General features: G+C 45.1%; 1 protein-coding gene across 2 annotated transcripts in view; it reads left to right on the top strand.

Annotated features, from left to right (window-relative positions):
- Window positions 1–17,729, top strand: part of GGT5 (gamma-glutamyltransferase 5) — a 36,767-nt gene that overhangs the window by 4,551 nt on the left and 14,487 nt on the right. Inside the window, exon 1 of one of the 2 annotated variants that reach the window (XM_056504094.1) lies at window positions 14,512–14,875. The exons of the other annotated variant lie outside the window; for it this stretch is intronic. Coding sequence (XP_056360069.1) covers window positions 14,715–14,875 — 161 coding nt within the window. The 5' untranslated portion in view covers window positions 14,512–14,714. Of the gene's footprint in view, window positions 1–14,511; window positions 14,876–17,729 lie in introns of those variants that run through there. 2 annotated transcript variants of the gene reach the window in all.

Genomic DNA, 17,729 nt, shown 5'->3' with positions numbered 1-17,729 from the left:
AATATAAATGGAATAAGCTGTAGCTAGTTGGTTTTGTAACTGATACAGTATTTCATGTTATTTTTATCCTTCCAGTTAAAACCAGATATTGCTGTTCTTAAAGAGCAGGGCATTTATTTAATGATACCTTTAATAATATCCGCTTTCCTTTTGAAAGCCATATTTTAGAAGCAGAATGTCTCTCCCACTAATGGCTGTCTGCCAACTGCCTTTCATCTTTATCCTTTCTGATTCTGCAGTCTTTTACCCATGTGAATAATTTGCTCTCAGAGCATGCTGTTTTTGGCTCTGGGCAGTGAAGAAGAGAGAAATCAATGTAGATTGCTGGGGTGAGTGACCAGGAGGTGAAACTTGAAAGCCTTGAGTGTTGGCTGCTTCAGCCTGACAAGCACGATGAAGTGTGCATGAATGGGGAGCTGCATGGAGCCATGAAGGAGGATCACTCACAGGACCTCACAAAAGACCATTAAAAAGAACAAATGCATAAGATCCCCTTCAGGCAGAAAGTAGAGACTCATGTCAGAAGCTTCTGTGAATACTGAACAGCTCTGGTGTAGATTCACCTTTCAAATTTTTTTTACTAACATTTATTATCCACCTTCTTTTTTAATTTGGTTTAATGATGGGAGGCCACAGGTTTTCATGAAGAGGCTTACAGACATTTATTGACATTTGTATTTAGTGAAACACACTTTTAAATACAGTTTGGATTTATATGATTTTTAATTTCTCAGTAGCTGACACTTTCTTGTTCCTTGAAGATGGAAGATGGATTTATTTCCTTGCAGTACAAGAGTTGAAGCTGCTTTTCTAATGTAACACCATTTTGAATGTAACAGATTTACCATGAACCATTATTTGCTTCCTTAATTTTATTTCTCGTTCCAAGTGCCCAATTCCGTAACCAAAATTGTCATGATAAAATCTCCCAGTCACACAGGAGACAGAATTAAGGATGGAATTAAGAGTTTCTGCTTTGGATGCCAAGCCAAGCGTTCAAGAGCATTAGAAATGTTGAGATGAGAGAAAATGTCTTGGAACAGGCTGTTCTTATCCTGAACCAGATTTCTTGGTGTATTTCCAGCAGCACTGAACAGAACTGAGAAATGGGCCCCAGAACTAAAATTTGGGACCCACTAGGACAGGCCCTGTCCCTGGGGTGCATTGTTCCCTGGGGTGTTAGAGCCAACCTAAAGCAAACTGTGTGCAGGGGCTCCAGGCTCACGTGATAGCAGATAGATTACCAACCAAAAATTCATCCTATGCATGTGGAATTCTCAATTGCCAGATTTCCTGTGTTGAAGTTTATTTTGTATCATGAGACTGGATTTAAAATAAACCCTACAGTTCTTCATTGTGTGTCAGCCTGTAATACATGCAGGCAGGTCAATGGGATTATATCTGGTGCAGGACAGTACCTAAGGGCTTACAGGAATACTATAAAAAACAGAACATCCCATTGTTCTGTTCTCCAAAGTACTAAAACTTTATAATCTTGCATCTAAATATGAAATATTGAATAGTGAATGTCACAATAGGTGCCTGTCAATCATTCAAGTTTGAAGAATAAGTAAAACATTTGCCTGAGGGGAAATATAAATTTTTATTCCTGTTGTGGTGGGAAATGAATGTGATTTGTGGGATTGCTGTTGGTTAAAATGAAATACAGCTTATTGCATAAAGAGGAAGGGATTCAGACAAGTGCATGTGTGGGGTTATTTCTGTTGTGCTGTGTAAGTATACAGCGTAAATATCAACAGCTCCTGCTCTGGGGAGCTCAGAGACTGACTGAGAGTAGGAATTGTGCCTGGACTGAGCTGTCATTCAAGGATAGAGCACAGACTGTGTGGCAGGTACCTTATGACTTCATATCCTGTTTTTATATCCTTCCAGTTCAGAAGTTTAGGAGTTGCTGAACAAGCCACAATAGAGGAGAAAAAGGCATTGGCAACCTTAGCTGAAAGTTATTGAAATGCATAATAAGCATAAACCCCAGAAATTTGTGAATGTTCCAAGGGTTAAAAAATCAGCACCATCAATGCCAGAAGAGCTATTGCTGAACCTGGAGCCCTGTCAGTCATCTTTTCCAGACCTGTCAGCTGTTTTATGTAGCACAAAACATGATATCATGCCAAGAACACTGAACATGCTTCAGGAACAGCCTGGGGAGGATCCTTTTTCCTTTAGGTGTCCTCATCTTCCAATCTATTCACTAAATTGTGTGTTAGTTTCTAAATACCCTGAGGCACTGATGGATTCTGCACAGATGTTTCTCAAAATACATCCCACCTGATAGGACAGAGTACTCACCAAAGCATCACTGGAGAACAGGAGTAGCTCTGCCATTGGGGAAAGCTGGGTCTATTCCCACCTAAACCTTCCCAAGTTTTGCAGTGAATCCCACTGTATAAGTCTCAGTACAGACATGGAGTTAGAGTTAGGAACTAAAGAAAGAGAAATGCAGACATACAGTGAGAGAGAGACACTAGGGAGATGTTGTCAAAGCACTGGGAAGACTGTTGGTAGGATTTACTCAACCCCACTTGACCTGGGAGTGTGGCTGTTGTCCTGGCTTAGAGCCCAGTCAAGGTTCAAAGTCAAGATTTTGGCTCTGACAATGAGAAATGTGGCAGGAGTGTAGTTCAGAGGTGATACTACAATAAAACAAGGGCTGTTACTTGGGCTCTCCCCTGAGCAATCCTTTGGGGACTGGAGTGCCCCATGGATAAGGGATATCTTAGGGGTGGTGAGGGATGGGGTCCAGTGGCTCTTGGGCAGAGACAGGGAGGTCACAGAGTCATGTAAGTTGGAAAAGGCTTTTGAGATCATGTCCAGACATTAACCCAGCACTGCCTTCTCAGCCAGAGCCTTGATCCCCTCTGCCTCCTTCTGAGCTGGATTTGCTGTGAGATGGTGCCCACAGCAGCACCATCCAGGCACCACAGCTCACCTGGAGTGTACAGAACCTGAGGTGGAGCTGCACAGCTGCCCTCAGCAGGGGATCCACTCAGGCTGAAAGACTGGGGCTGTCACTGCCAGACAGAAAAAGAACCATGCCATGAATTTTTCCTTAGCACAACCAGGGTTAACACAGTCACCATCAACACCCCCTTATTTTTCTTGGGACAGAGCTACTCTCCTATGTAAATAGAGATTAAGTTCATTGCATCCTTCTGAAGGACCTACTATCAAATTGTGTTTAGAATTGCACAGAGGTCCGAGGAGAGGGCAGAGTTCCCAGTTTCACTAATGAACTTTGTTTCCAAGCCTGTATTTTTATTTTTTTTTTCCAAAAATCTCTATTTCCCAGAAATGTGTTCTGCTTTTTGACCCTTAGAAACCATATCTCATATTTCTAGTATGTTGAGAGATTCCAGCTCCATACTGCCTTACTTCCTGTCCATGCTAATTTAACCTCTAGGCATTCACATTGCTTCTCCACCATCATCAAGCTGTAGCTGTCCAATTCCTTGCCTGTTCTGTGCATTTCATACTGTTCTCTTGCTGTTCTCTGAGTGTTTGGATTTGACATTCCTGTTACTTCTAGTAAAAGGAGGTGACTAAACACCAACTTTTACATCATTTTACTGTTACTGTTATGTGGCTATCAGAAATTCCAAATCACAGCCTCAAGAAGAACAAAACTTTGGTTCTCTTGCATGAGCTGTATTTGCAGGATGAGAATTGATGCTGTGCTGTCACAAAGGAACAGATATCAGCTTGGAGCAAGGAGGTGCCTGAGGGCAACTTCCAACATCCAGCCTTGTTATTGACAGTGACAGTGGGGTAGTATTAGTTTCAGAAGTGTAGATACCTGTCCTCTGCACAAATTAGTCACCACTAATCCTCACTTTGCTGAGTCACTGGGGAATCACCAGTGGAACTGCTTGGACTCAAAAGCAAGTTCCATCTTTAATTTCATGTGGAAACTGGCTATTATGGAGCAGAGCTCTTAACTGTAGTCTGATGTAACTATTACTCTCTGTCATGTCCTCTGTTGGAAATGAATTCCAGTCCATCACATGTTCTCAGTGAGCTGCTGCTGCCTCTTGTGATTGTTGCTTTGGCAGTTAAACCTGGAATCTTTGGTGACTTCATGTGTCAGCATAAACACAACCAGGATAGAAACTTACTTTTGGGTTTCTAGTGGGTCATGAAAAATGGAATTTATAATTTTTAAGCTATGATTTGAGATGGTTTTGTGTTTATCTTGAACTCCTCTGTCACAACATATTTGCATTTATCAGGAGATCCTGCTTAGCTGTCCAACACATCCATGAGGCATGAGCTAAACATTGGCTGTAGGTGCAGGGCTGTGGCTGAATGGATAAAGCCTGTGCTCTTTTAAAAGACTAAGAAGTTGCTTAAATCTCCCTTTTTCTTTCTTGTTATAAATCCCTTTATAGTTCACATTCTAGGACTCCTGCTGGGCTATGACTGTACTTAAGCCTGTTTTTCAGACAAACCCCAGGAAGTTGGCTCAGTTGCCCAAAGGGTCAGAGGACAGGCAACTCTCAGCCTCAGTTTTTTTCTCTCTGATTGTTCACTTAAGGTAATGGTCCCAATGCTTTTATTCTAGGTTGTAGCATGGGCTGCTCCCTGCAACTTCAGGATTGAAGGTGCTGCAGTCAGGAGGGTGTCAAAGGGGATATAATTTACAGTGGGTTTCAGGAGCTGCTGCTTTGAGAGTGGCTCTTTCCAGGTCACCTCATTGCTCTGGGCTCACTGGAGGGGCAGCAGCAGGTGACAAGCCTGGCAGCACTGGGTCCTCTCCAGTGGTGCAGTGACAGTGTCTCTTTGGCTCAGATAGAGCTATTTTGGCAAGTCCTGTTTTTCTGGAGCAGAGACTCACCACTGTTATTCCACTGCTGGAGTAACAGCAGTCTGGGGGATCAAAGTGATGAGTCTGAAGGGAAGCAGCACAGTGAAGATGTGTTTTGCTCTGAAAACTTTTATCATCCTGTAAATCAGAAGCTGGATGACATTGGAAAAATCCATTAAACTAAATTATCAAGGGGTACCAGACACAAAGAGGCACTTGTGGCTCAGGAAGTTTCTGAATTCCAAGTAATTGGGGGCTGAGAGATCGTTTAGGGAAGAATCACTACACAGTGCCAACTGCTGTCAGAGGCAGGAGCTGTGGGGCTCTCAGTTTGACCCACCTGCCTGTTTTTTGTTCTAATGTAAATAGTCAACATCTAAGCCTATTGTTTAGAAAGGATGGAAATGTAAGCAAATGAGACAAATTTTCTTTAGATGAAACAGGATCTGTGACCATGAATCCAGTACAGGGCTGTGCTGCATGGCTTTACATTTGAGCATTGAACTGTTTCAGGGGGTTTTAGAAATTTTTTTCTCTTTATAAACAATGTATAAAGAATAGAAAAGTTTTCTCAATATAACCCTTTTGTTTTTACTGTGTTTCTGTTTTCAAAACAGCTATTTGGTTCATCTTGAATAAACAATCCTCCAAAATATGGTGTTGGGTAATCTTGGCCACTAATGTGTGTGAGTGTGTTTATGTGTGTGTCCAGCTCTACTCAGACAGACTGAATTTCATGTCAGGCAAGGAAATATAAAACATATACAGTCTGCTGAGAGCCCAGGCAGCTTTCTGGAATCCTGCACAGATCTGCCCTTGATTCCACAGCAAGTGTCAGACCTTTGGGGAGAAAGCAGAAGAGAGAAAGTCCAAGCTGGCTCCAAGACAGATGTGGCACCATTTTAGCACGTGACATAAAATAGGGACTGACATTCAGGAACTGGGTTTTGCTTGTCCCAGGCAGTGGGAAATGGGAATAGGCAAAGGAAGGAAAAAGTGCTGGTAACCTTTTGGCAGCAGCAAAGGGCCTGCTGAGGGTTGAGTCTGCAAGAATTGTTTCTTTGGGCCTTGATGATGGCTGCCTGATTTGAAGGACTACATTTTCCCATTCCAGGAGGTGATAGATGCAGGGCAAAGCTGCTGAATGAAAAGAATTGTCCCTGTGTCAAAGCCATGGCCAGGCTGAGCCATGTCAGGAGAGAGCCATGAGGGAGAGAATGGCCCCAGGCACCAGCTGTCCTAGAAAGGAGAGAGTTTTAGTAATAAGGCACTGTCCGTGCTCTTGGGCCACCCAGAGGAGCTCTGTAGCTGATTATGAATTCCACATATTTTGGGGGTGGAATGCTTTATGGCTGTGCAGCACTCAAGAGGCTGCACCAGGAATTGCCAGCTGGGAAAGCTGTGGGGACAGGAAACAGATCTCAGAAGAAAGCAGCAGGCAGGAGGATAGATGTTGATGGGATTATGTGGTGGAAATACCTGCAGTCACCTGGTAGGAGAGCTGTGGATTTCTGTAACTCATCCAGGGGCCTCAGGTGACAGAAAGTTTGGTCACTGCTCTTTCACAGCATCCAAAAGACTCTGCCTGAACTAGGCAGTGAAAGTGGAAGAGCTGTGAAAATTGCTGGTGCAGACAGAAAGGAGAAGAGGGCCAGAAGGGAAGCCAAGATGCCATCAGCCTTGTGGCTATGGCACCAGAGCTGGGTTTTGATTTCCTGAATTTCATGTGTGAGGCTGAAGGACCATGTCCATTTTCCATTCTGCCTGCTGGCATGCAGCTCTGGAGATGCACATTGTGATCCAGTTTCTGTGTTCCAAAAGCTTTCAAATTAATTTAATTTGCATTAAACTAGGACACCCTGTCCAGTCACTGCTGGAAGTCCTTTAATCTGTTGCAGACAAATCCCAGATGTTTCTGTGTGCATTATTTATTTTGTCCTTTCTACACTGACCCTAGTGCACCATGTAGAAACTATTTCTTTCTCTTAAATGCTGCTGCTCCCATCTGCCCTTTGGTATGGAGACCAGCAGCTCTGCTTTTTTATGGAAAAAAACACAAAACCCCAAAAACCCCAAAACAAAATGAAACCAAAAAATCCCAAACCAACCCAACCAACCAACCCAAATAAAAACCCCAACCCGACCTAACCCAAACCCCAAACAAACAACTTCCTCTCCACCCCACAAACACTTAAGGTTTTCTTGAGTCAACCTTTTTCCTCATGCAACTCCCTTTCTTTTGTTGACTTCTGTGGAAATGTACACGTTACTGTACTGGTTTAAGGTTTGAATGCAGAGGAGGTGAAGTGTATTGTGCTGGTACAGCTGCTGCCACATGATTTGGGAGGGGACCACGTTATTGTTGAAAGCTGGAATGCACTGATGACAATAACTTACTTGCATTTTCCAATCTGATAAACTGAAAATGTCTTACCTCATTATGGTAAGAAACTTAATCAGCTGCTGTAAAAAGAAAAGTCTTAAATATGCAAGGTAGGAAAGCAGGGGAGTATATGCATGCAGTTCTTAAAACAGCTTATTTTCTATTGAAATAAAAATATGTACTACTCAGGCATCTCAGCTCGGTATTCTTACACTATATATTTAACACTAAGGAAGATGAATATTCAAATTCTGAATGTGGGAAAGCAGGGATTTTTTCCATTCCCATTGTTCATGCTCACAAATGAGCGGCAGTTGACTTCTTGCATTTTCTACCCCATGTTCCAGCTGAGTAAATTTTGGGACTATAATATCATCATGTCCCTAGAGGAAAGTGTGTAAAATTTTGAAGGGAAAAGGGAGACATTTACAGTGATCAGAGTGTGGGAAAGTGGCTAATGATAAATAATACAAAAGCTCTAAAGGGAATTGTGCAACAACCTAGAAGCACCCTATTTGAGTACCAGGGAATTTCCAAAGTAAAACAGCAGTGAAAGATAAGGAGGGGAAAAAGAAAAGTACAGAAAACAAACTCTACAGGACTGACTTTCTCTTTTCCTGCATGCTGCTCTTCCACTTTCTAGGGAGTAAAACAAAAAGTTCCTTGTACCCTTGCACAAGGAAAGGGTTACCTCACATGAGCTCCAGGGCCATTCAGAAGGAAGAGAAGTTATTGTGAAGCAATGCTGTTATTCCTGGAACCAAGACAGAGCTAGAAACCTGCATCTGTAGTGGCACAGTACCAATAGCCTTCATTTTTTTGCACCAGGACATGGCAAGGGCTGTTTATGGAGCTGGCTTTTATGCTTCTGTCAGCCTCTCCATTGCTTTGCTTGTGAAGTGCATGAGGATCAGAAGGGCAGATAGGAACCTGCTCTTCCCCCATTCCCTTGTACAGAAGCTCAGCTTGCTCTGGTTTTCCCTGTGTGCTGGCTCTCTGAGATCATTATGGACTTGCAACACTCACACATCTGGCTTCTATTCCCAGGAACTTCTCCTTCCCAAAGAGCTGGAAGTGCAGCAGGGAGAGGGCAGTGGTGCAGAGCTCTTAGGCTGTGTTTAAGCTGGGACTCATGAGGGAAGAGTCTGAGGCAAGTTGAGGGAGTCTCTTCAGCAGCTTGTGGCTTCCCAGGGGCACATCCTAGTCCTTCCTATCCTTCCTGCACCAGCTGCTCATGTCCTCCCTTACTCTGCTTTCAGCACTCTGATGCTGCTGGATGTCACAGGATTCCAGTGGGATGGTAGGAAGCTGCAGAACTGCAGTGGGGATGCTCTGTGGGTGCTTTTCATTTCTCAGGAAGAGCAGCAGGGATAGGCAGAGGTGGAGCCTGCTGACTTCACAGGAAAATACAACCTGTTTGGCTCCATTCCACCAGCCCTCTTCCTTTTGAAGAGGAGATGAAATCCAGATGCTAGTCCTGATCTTGATTCCTACTCAGAAATTGCAGTGTGATTAAGCACTTTGGAAAGTCTCTCTGTGCACAGCAGTGCAGCTCTGTCATTTACCTGGGAATCCCAGAAAAGCCTCAGTTCTCATTTAGGGGAATTTTTAGAAAATATTTCCCATCCTTGCTCCTTTTTCTGAGAGGATGATGTTGTTTTCAGATGATCTTTTAAGACAAAAGTCCCTATTGTTTTTATATACCCTTAACACCAGGAACTTTAAAAAAAGCTAAAAAGTGAAAAGAAAAATGGAGTGTTTGCCCTCATCTCCTGCATGGTGTGAGCTTGCATTAACTGACTGTGTGGGGCCAGAACATGGACCAGGGACCCAGAGTGTGGGGATGGCAGGGGGAGGGAGAGGTAGGATTGTTTGGTGGGGGATAATCCCTACTTTATGGAGTTGGGAACCAGGGTGTTAGAGGCTGGAGAAGCATGTAGAGGGCTTGGAAGAGAACACACAGTAGAGCTTGTGGGTTTTGCCAGCATTTAAATAGTCATTTACCTGGATCCCTCTCCAACACAGTGAGCAGCCCATGGGAGAGCCTGTGCTGAGCACATTACTGTGTGCAGAGTACCAGACTTCATGAGGTTTCTGTTCAAGCTCAGCAAGGTCCCTGTGGATGATGCTCTGCCACTTGTCAGCCATTCTCCTTAACTTAGTCCAAGCCAGAGATTTGCTGGTGTTGCATTTGCATCCTTCCAAACAATTCCAAATTGTATTTCAACAGCACTTCTTTTTCTGAACATCTTTCTAGGGCTTTGGGCATTAAAGAGTTGAGGATTTGAGCATATTACTTCTCTCTGTGAAGATCCCTGGCAAAATCACTCCTCAGCTTCCTCAGCTGATGTGCTTCCCTCATGTCCAGAGTGGTTTGTGTTGCCCTGTGCTGGGCTCTGGGGAGACCAAGGGACCCCCAACCTGCACAGGACTCAGTGAGCAAACTGATCCAGCCAGCTCTTGCATGAGCATGGCAGCAAACCAGTACTCACTGGCTGGGGCTCACTGAGGTCATATAGAGCATATGATGGCAGCTGTCTAGGTAGTTACATATACACACTTTAATTTAATTGTATTATATTTGGTACTTTCAGTGAGTTTAGTGCTTCCATGTGGGTTAAAACCCTCCACAGATATCCCTTGGGGTCACTGATGTAATTCTCCAGCCTATTTTAGACAGTACAGAGTTCAGGCAGAGTTTGCTGTTGGTGTCTTTGGATGCACACAAAGCTCCCTTTTGTCTTCTCCTGCCAACACTTTCAGCTGTTATAGTAATTTTACTAATGAGGTTTAGTCTTAAAGAAAACTGCTGGATTTGGTCCAGAAGGGCACTCAAGGGTTAAGGGCTGAATCAGAAGGTTTCACTGTTAATCTAATATTGAGCACAGCTGCAGTGCTGCAGTGTTACAGAAAGAATAAAATGCTGGTGTTTGGAGTAAACTGTGCCTGGATATCCTGATTGAATAAAGTAAATGGAGAAGAGCTTCCCTTGGGCAGTGGTTTGTGCCATGTGTCCCACTAAGTAGAGCTGTGCAAAAGTTGTGCATGGAGTCCCTGTGAAATAGAAGTTGTTCTGGTTTGGGTTCCACAGAGCATTTCCAACAGGCATCACTTTGTAACCAGCAGGAAAGGATGAAAGAAGCAGCAGCTCTGCCTTTAACCTTGAAAAATTCAACAAAGATAGAGGAGTCCCTGAGATTCTGTGGGTCCCTTTAGGCTGTCAGTGGTGGGAGAAATGGTGTGTGTCCTGTGACTGTCCCATTCAAGTGGTTTCACTTTGTTCATGCTTACAGCCCACAAAGAGAAATTCTTTAAATGGGAAACTGAAGGACAGTTTGGTTGAGGAAAATAGAGTGGTATTGGACTGTTGATACTTGCCCTCTTCAAGAGGTAGGTTTGTCCTCTCCAGTCATCTGTCACTGCCCTGCTGCTGTGCTTCTAAAGCATGGAATGCTTGTGATCACTCCCTGCCCCTCAAGGCTTTATGGATGAATCTGCTTAACCACTACAGTTGGAGCCAGAAGTGTGTTTTCAAGATTTGAGATGAAGTACTGCCAAGTTTCTCAGCTAGAAGTGTGAGAGTTATTCTCTGGAATGTTTTCAAATTAAAAGGAAAACAAAAAAAAACTTGATTCAAAGGGTACTTGAATGTTAATCTCAGCAAAACATAAACCTATGAGTAAATTAGGAGTATACTTCCCTTTTCTGATTTCAGTAACAAAAGAAGAGGAGTTTGGTTTTCCTGAATCAGGGCAGTTTATGGGTTCAACTTTCATCCTGAATTCTGAGGAATAACAGAGGGAAGAGAAATATGAATGAGAAATTCTTGAGTACTAGAATTTCCTGATTCCAAGTATTTGTTTTTCCAGATGCCCAAACACTTGATTTTTGTGGGAGCAGACCCATGACCCTCAATAAAGTAAACTTGTTTGTGTGCAAAGGAAAACAATGTGCAAAGTTTAGTGTGTAGCAGTTTCTGAAGACAAATGGACTGAGTACTGAGACAAATGGATCATGAGCAACAACTGTGGAACTTGCAACCATGTCCCTTAGGAAATCTGGACAATAAATTCCCTGACTGTTGCCTATTATTGGGTTATTTGATTATCAGATAGAGTTAATTGATATTGCTGGTTTATAAATAAACATGACTGAAGGAGGGGACAAACAGGGTATGAAATACATCCAGTTTAGCTTTTGGTTGCATTGATCTTGGAAGCTTTCCTAAACTCTTGTCCAACAGTTAAAACCTAATTTAAAGCTGGAAAATGTAAAATGCACTCCTTATTTATTACAGTAAGAGCTCAGTGACTGTAGACAATATTCTGCAAACAAATACCAGCAGAAAGAGGCATCCTTTTGAGTATATTGCAAAATAATTTGGACAGTGTGGAGACCAAGGCAAATGAAGTTATTTTGGACACTAATGTGAGAATGGCTCATGAGTTTGGTTTGCATTTAGGATTCTTTCAATTTCTATTTTTAAAAGGTGAGATGAAGAGTGATAAACTGAATGTCAATATCTTAGCTTTTCTTTGTTGAGTACAAATATCTGACTTTCTGTCTGTTCTTTACTTCCCCTCAATCAGTGGAAAGCAGCCTTAGAAAAAGGAGGCAAAACACAATGTTTGAAATGTCATTCATGCCACAAACTTACTCTTTTGCTGCACACAAAGCTGCAACCTTGTTTTTCTTAGTCTGGCCCTGGACTGTCATGAATCCTGCTTCAACACAGAGGTCTCCATCTTCTCCAAAGGTGGCTCCTTAATTTGCATCTCCAGGTTTATTCTGCCAAATGAAAAACATGCTTTACACCTTGTGTAGATGCTGGGGCTCTTTGGGATTGTCTCCTCACCTCCAGGCTCCCAAGGCTGGTTATGAGGGATATCTTTCAACCAGCAGCCAGCTTTCTTCTCCTCAAACGTGGCTGATGCACCATCATCTGAAACCAGCTTTACTGTCAGAGCAGCAGTGACTTCAGATGGCAGCTCTGTGTGTCAAAACATGTTGGAGCTTGAGGTAAAATTTCATTGGCTTAGTGCAATACACTAAGCAAAGTGCACAACATCTCCTGCAAGGCTGAAGGAGAAGCTCCTGGTGCCTCCAAAGCCTGCCCTGGACCCTTTGGTCAGTAGATGACTCCCTGTACTCTCCTCACCAACTCAGCCCAATGGCTGAGACTCTTCAACAGCTCTGTAATAACCTGAGAGGGAAATTGAGAAAGAAATTTGAGGATTTATGCCCTTTGATAATTTCTTACCCTCCAAAAGGCAGCTGTGGTCTGCACATCAACCTTAACAATGCCTGTACTTCAAATAACATATAATATTCAAATTTGATCTCTTGATTGCTGATTTGGACAAAGATGTAGCAGGACCCCAACAATGTAAAGGACAATTTAAAGATGCTCTGCCTTTTTATAAGCTAATGAATAGTGATTCTGTTAATAATTACAATCCTAGTTAAAATTTCCCTGAGTTTATCTTGGTCTGTAAGGGTCTTTAAATACCTCAGTCCTCTTTCAAGCAGCATACAAACCCTTCATGCTGGCAGAGAGTGAAGGGCTATGTATGGAGATTTCTGCCAAGGCAAACTGTGCTCCCAGACAATGATGGCAAATGTGAAAGTTTTGACAAACAAACAAAACCAGAAAAATAGAGGTCAAAGTCCTGAATCCCAGCATATGAACTGCTAAGCAACTTCTGACATGGGAGGGTCAGTGCAGAGTTTGTAGTGTCATAAGGTCAAAGTTGAATGTTGTACCACGACTGTGAAGTTACACAGTGAAAGAGACAAAGAGGCTCAGTCTTCATTTCCATATCTAAAAGACAAATGGGTTTTCCTGTGAGAGGCAGCTGTTAGTTGGGATAATCACAACTATGTCTTGGCCTTCCCAGGCCATCCTTGGCATCTCCCTTGGTCTGGGACAAGATGCTCTCTTTTACCTTTCTTGCCTCTTCCAGGTCTCCTCTTTGACTGCACAATGATAATTTTCCAAATGCAGAGGTTTGATGTTCTGAGCTAAAACCCAAATCTGGAAACTGGGAGAAATTAGAGACTGCAGTTGAATTCTCCACAGCATTTGATGAAAGTGAATAGGCAAAATCTACTTGTCTTATTGGTACTGAGTGGTCAGCCCTGCTATGAGTTTAAAGGGAAGAGCTTTCCCAGAAACAGCAGGATGATGATTCTTCAAGTAATTTTGACTGTAATTTGTCAAAAACGAAACATCAAAGCCATGTAGGGATTGAGAAATTCTACAAAATCAGCAATGTTTTGCAATGGAGTGAAGTGAAGAGTCACATTAGAGCTGAGGAGGCTTGTTTACACATGCCAGGTATATTTGCCATGTGAAACTGAGGTGTGAAGACCAAGAAATTATTACCTATGGACCATGGTTTTATCTTGGACAAAATCATGCATTTTTCTTGAACTATTTCCAGGTCTCCAAGGTAACCTTATGAGAAGATACAACCATAACAAAGAGGTTTTAGCCTATCAAATCAATTTCTTGGATATGACATGTGAAATAGTATTGCTTAGTTATAAGATGAAGTTTAATGGAAGAAGTTCAAAATCTGCTCTGAAATACATATGTAAATCTGCACAGGTGAATTCCCCTTCTCCCAAGTTTAGCAGGGAAAGGATCACAGGTAACACCTTTTAGAAAGACAGCAGGCAGATGTGGAGATTTAACTTCTCGAGTGCAAGGAGAACTGTGGAATTAAGAGGTGTTAAAGATCCAGCTGGGGTCAGTGGCACGGGGTAGCAATTCCTGCTGCTATCACTGATCTGTGAGGGATCAGGTCTGTCCCGGTGAGCAGCAGGCTGGACCCCAGAGCTCTTGGTGCTCTGGGCACCAGGGTTTGCAAAATGCTGCTTTATTCCTGTCTTCTCTTGTGCTCATTTACAGAAGATGTATGCTGTGGACACTGGCAAGATGTACATAGTAAATAAGATTATAATAAATGATCAGGTAAACTATGTAAATATGAAGGTTCTAGCTTTGTACAGTGTGTTCAGCTTTTATTTTTTTTTGAGTAGTTTTACAGGAACAAAACACCTCAAGTTTGCAATGTGACTGAGGTACTTTTCCCAGTGATTTACATAGGGCATTTTATTAGGCAATTTGTATGTCAAGAACGGGAAGCCAGAGAGGCTGTGAGAAGTCGAGACGTGCGGAAATTTCTCTTTGAAGTGCTCCAGGAGTGAATGTGTTAAGTGTTTTCATCAGAGACACAAAAAAAGGCGGATTGTGGATCTGCAAGAAAGGTTTATAAAAGAGAGTGAAAAGCCCCTCACACCTAAGACAGTAGGAAAGAAAGAGTACAGCGTTCGCTTTTTAGCAGCTTTTAATGTTAGAAAGAATGTAATCGCTGGGGGCAGAGCCCACTGGAGCGGGACCTCCCTCCCAAAACTGCCGGGATAAATCCACTTCCCCCAGCGAGGCAGGCGCCTCCTCGAAAGCACGGAGAGCCTTCCAGCCGCCCCGGAGCCGCAGGAACAGCCATGTCCACCGGCAAGATCTGCTGCCTGGTGCTGCTGATCCTGGGGGTGCTGGCAGTGGCAGTGACACTTGTGGTCATCCTGACTCAGCCCAGGTGCGCTCCGCAGCAGTACCTGCACGGTGCCGTGGCTGCTGACACGGAGAGCTGCTCCCTGGTGGGCCGGTAGGTGCACGGAGCTCCTCGGCTCCCTTGGCGTGTGTCGTGACTCGGGCCAGCACTCGGGACAGGCACTGAGCCCGGGCTGAGCTTCTGCTCTGTGCCCCGGGACAGGCACTGAGCCCGGGCTGAGCTTCTGCTCTGTGCTCCGGGACAGGCACTGAGCCCGGGCTGAGCTTCTGCTCTGTGCTGCGGGACAGTCACTGATCCCGGGCTGAGCTTCTGCCCTGAGCCCCGGAACAGGCGCTGACCGCGGGCTGAGCTTCTGCCCCGGGACAGGCACTGAGCCCGGGCTGAGCTTCTGCTCTGTGCCCCGGGACAGGCACTGAGCCCGGGCTGAGCTTCTGCTCTGTGCCCCGGGACAGGCACTGAGCCCGGGCTGAGCTTCTGCTCTGTGCCCCGGGACAGGCGCTGACCGCGGGCTGAGCTTCTGCCCCGGGACAGGCACTGAGCCCGGGCTGAGCTTCTGCTCTGTGCCCCGGGACAGGCGCTGACCGCGGGCTGAGCTTCTGCCCCGGGACAGGCACTGAGCCCGGGCTGAGCTTCTGCTCTGTGCTCCGGGACAGGCACTGAGCCCGGGCTGAGCTTCTGCTCTGTGCTCCGGGACAGGCACTGAGCCCGGGCTGAGCTTCTGCTCTGTGCCGCGGGACAGACACTGAGCCCGGGCTGAGCTTCTGCCCCGGGACAGGCACTGAGCCCGGGCTGAGCTTCTGCTCTGTGCTCCGGGACAGGCACTGAGCCCGGGCTGAGCTTCTGCCCCGGGACAGGCACTGAGCCCGGGCTGAGCTTCTGCTCTGTGCCCCGGGACAGTCACTGATCCCGGGCTGAGCCGCACTTCTGCTCAGTGCTCCGGGACAGGCACTAACCCCGGGCTGAGCTTCTGCTCTGTGCCCCGGGACAGGCACTGAGCCCGGGCTGAGCTTCTGCCCTGTGCTCCGGGACAGGCACTGAGCCCGGGCTGAGCTTCTGCCCCGGGACAGGCACTGAGCCCGGGCTGAGCTTCTGCTCTGTGCCCCGGGACAGACACTGAGCCCGGGCTGAGCTTCTGCCCTGGGACAGGGACTGAGCCCAGGCTGAGCTTCTGCCCCGGGACAGGCACTGAGCCCGGGCTGAGCTTCTGCCCCGGGGCAGACACTGAGCCCGGGCTGAGCTTCTGCTCTGTGCCCCGGGACAGGCACTGAGCCCGGGCTGAGCTTCTGCTCAGTGCCCCGGGACAGGCACTGAGCCCGGGCTGAGCCGCGCTCCTGCCCCGTCCCCGCTCCGGGGCTGCGCAGCGATGCTGCAACTCCCGCCGGGAGTCTGCTCCGTGGCTGATGCTTACTTGCATTATAGCATCCTAAACGTTTGCAGCTGTGCAAACTCTTGGCCTTTTGGGAGGTATAAATATTTGTAGTATTTTAGTACAATGCTGGTTTTAAGTGGGGAAGGAAGAAATTTACTTTTTATGGCATGGTAGATCTGTCAGATAAGTGACTTAGAATAAATCAAGAAGTTAGAGGAGCTGGCAGAGAGCTGCAGCCAGGCTTCAGTAGAAACAAGGAAGGGAAGGCAGGGAAAGGAGGACTAGCATCCCTGCATTTTGGGGAAGTGTTTCTGGTCTGAAGCCTGCAGCAAGTGTGTCTGCTACGAAGAAAAAAGCGAAGAGCAGATTTAATTGAAATTCAGTCAAGACAGTAGAAGTACAAAGAACATATTTACATCACTTGAAAAGAAAGATTTAGGTTAAAAAATTCTCTAGATGCCCAGGTTGTACACCTTCAGTTTATGTAAAACTTATCTCTCAAACATTTTGACTCCCATGTTGTTATTTTACTGTTCCTTCAGTTGTTAAATGCCTGTATCCATGAAAGCAGAAGGATGGAAGTCTACATGAGGTGCTGGATGCTCCAGTGATGGACACTGGAGCTGTGTGCTCTGCCTTGTGGCTGGGGATGTTAAATGAGACCTGGTGCCAATAATACCACATTTTGCCATGTCTCACCCCTGATTCTGGCAATTATGTGCTGGCACAGCATTTGTGAGTGGCTGGAGAAAATACACTGTGGCTGCACTTATGTCAAGCAGTGAGACAGGGTTTTTTATGTGAAGCCACATGTTAGTTCTTCAGAAAGCAGAAGTATTTTTAAAATAAGTATTAATGGGAAAAAAGGAAAGTACATAATTGGATGCTGCTGGGCTCTCACTTATTTCCTTCCCTTCTGTCTTCAGGAAGCTCCACAGGTTTCCCCAGCCCCCACCACTGCTGCAGCTGCACCTCCAGCACACTTGCACACCCTCCAGTCTGATGGACCAACTTAAATTTCCTACAAATAGTGCCAATGATCCCCACAAAACCCTGCTCTTGCTCCACCTTCCCATCACACTTTTCCCCCATTTTGCCAATCCTGGGTCATCTCCACATCATTCCTTCTCTCTCCTCCAGCCCTGCCAAGCCTCTGGGACCTCCCCAGCCATGGTTATTCTCCTCCTTTGCCTGGGCTCTACACTGCTCACCTTCTGCCTCATGGTCAGCTTAACTCCCCTGCTGCTGCATGATTGCTGCTTCTTTTTTCCCTTTGCCTCCAGCCATTCTTGGAAATCTTTGTGTTCATTTCATGATGTCCTTAGACCTGGAATGAGACAAACTCCTGTGTTGTTCTCCCAACTCGTTCTGTGCATGTTCTTGTAAAAGATTATAATAAAAGTAAATTTGTTTATAAAAATATTCCTCTGCAAGAGAGCTTGGGATCAGAAGCTTTATATAATATTTGCCCTTTTCTCTGTTGTTGTTATATTTCTTTCTCCATCCCACTGGCCCACAGTTGTTGCTTCATTTTTTTCTCTAGAAAGCTTATTGCATGTTCTTGTACTGCATGTGATC

Source organism: Oenanthe melanoleuca, chromosome 15 (genome assembly GCF_029582105.1).
Source record: "Oenanthe melanoleuca isolate GR-GAL-2019-014 chromosome 15, OMel1.0, whole genome shotgun sequence".
In the NCBI taxonomy this organism is placed as follows: Eukaryota; Metazoa; Chordata; class Aves; order Passeriformes; family Muscicapidae; genus Oenanthe; species Oenanthe melanoleuca.
This window is presented reverse-complemented; position numbering and strand designations above follow the sequence as displayed.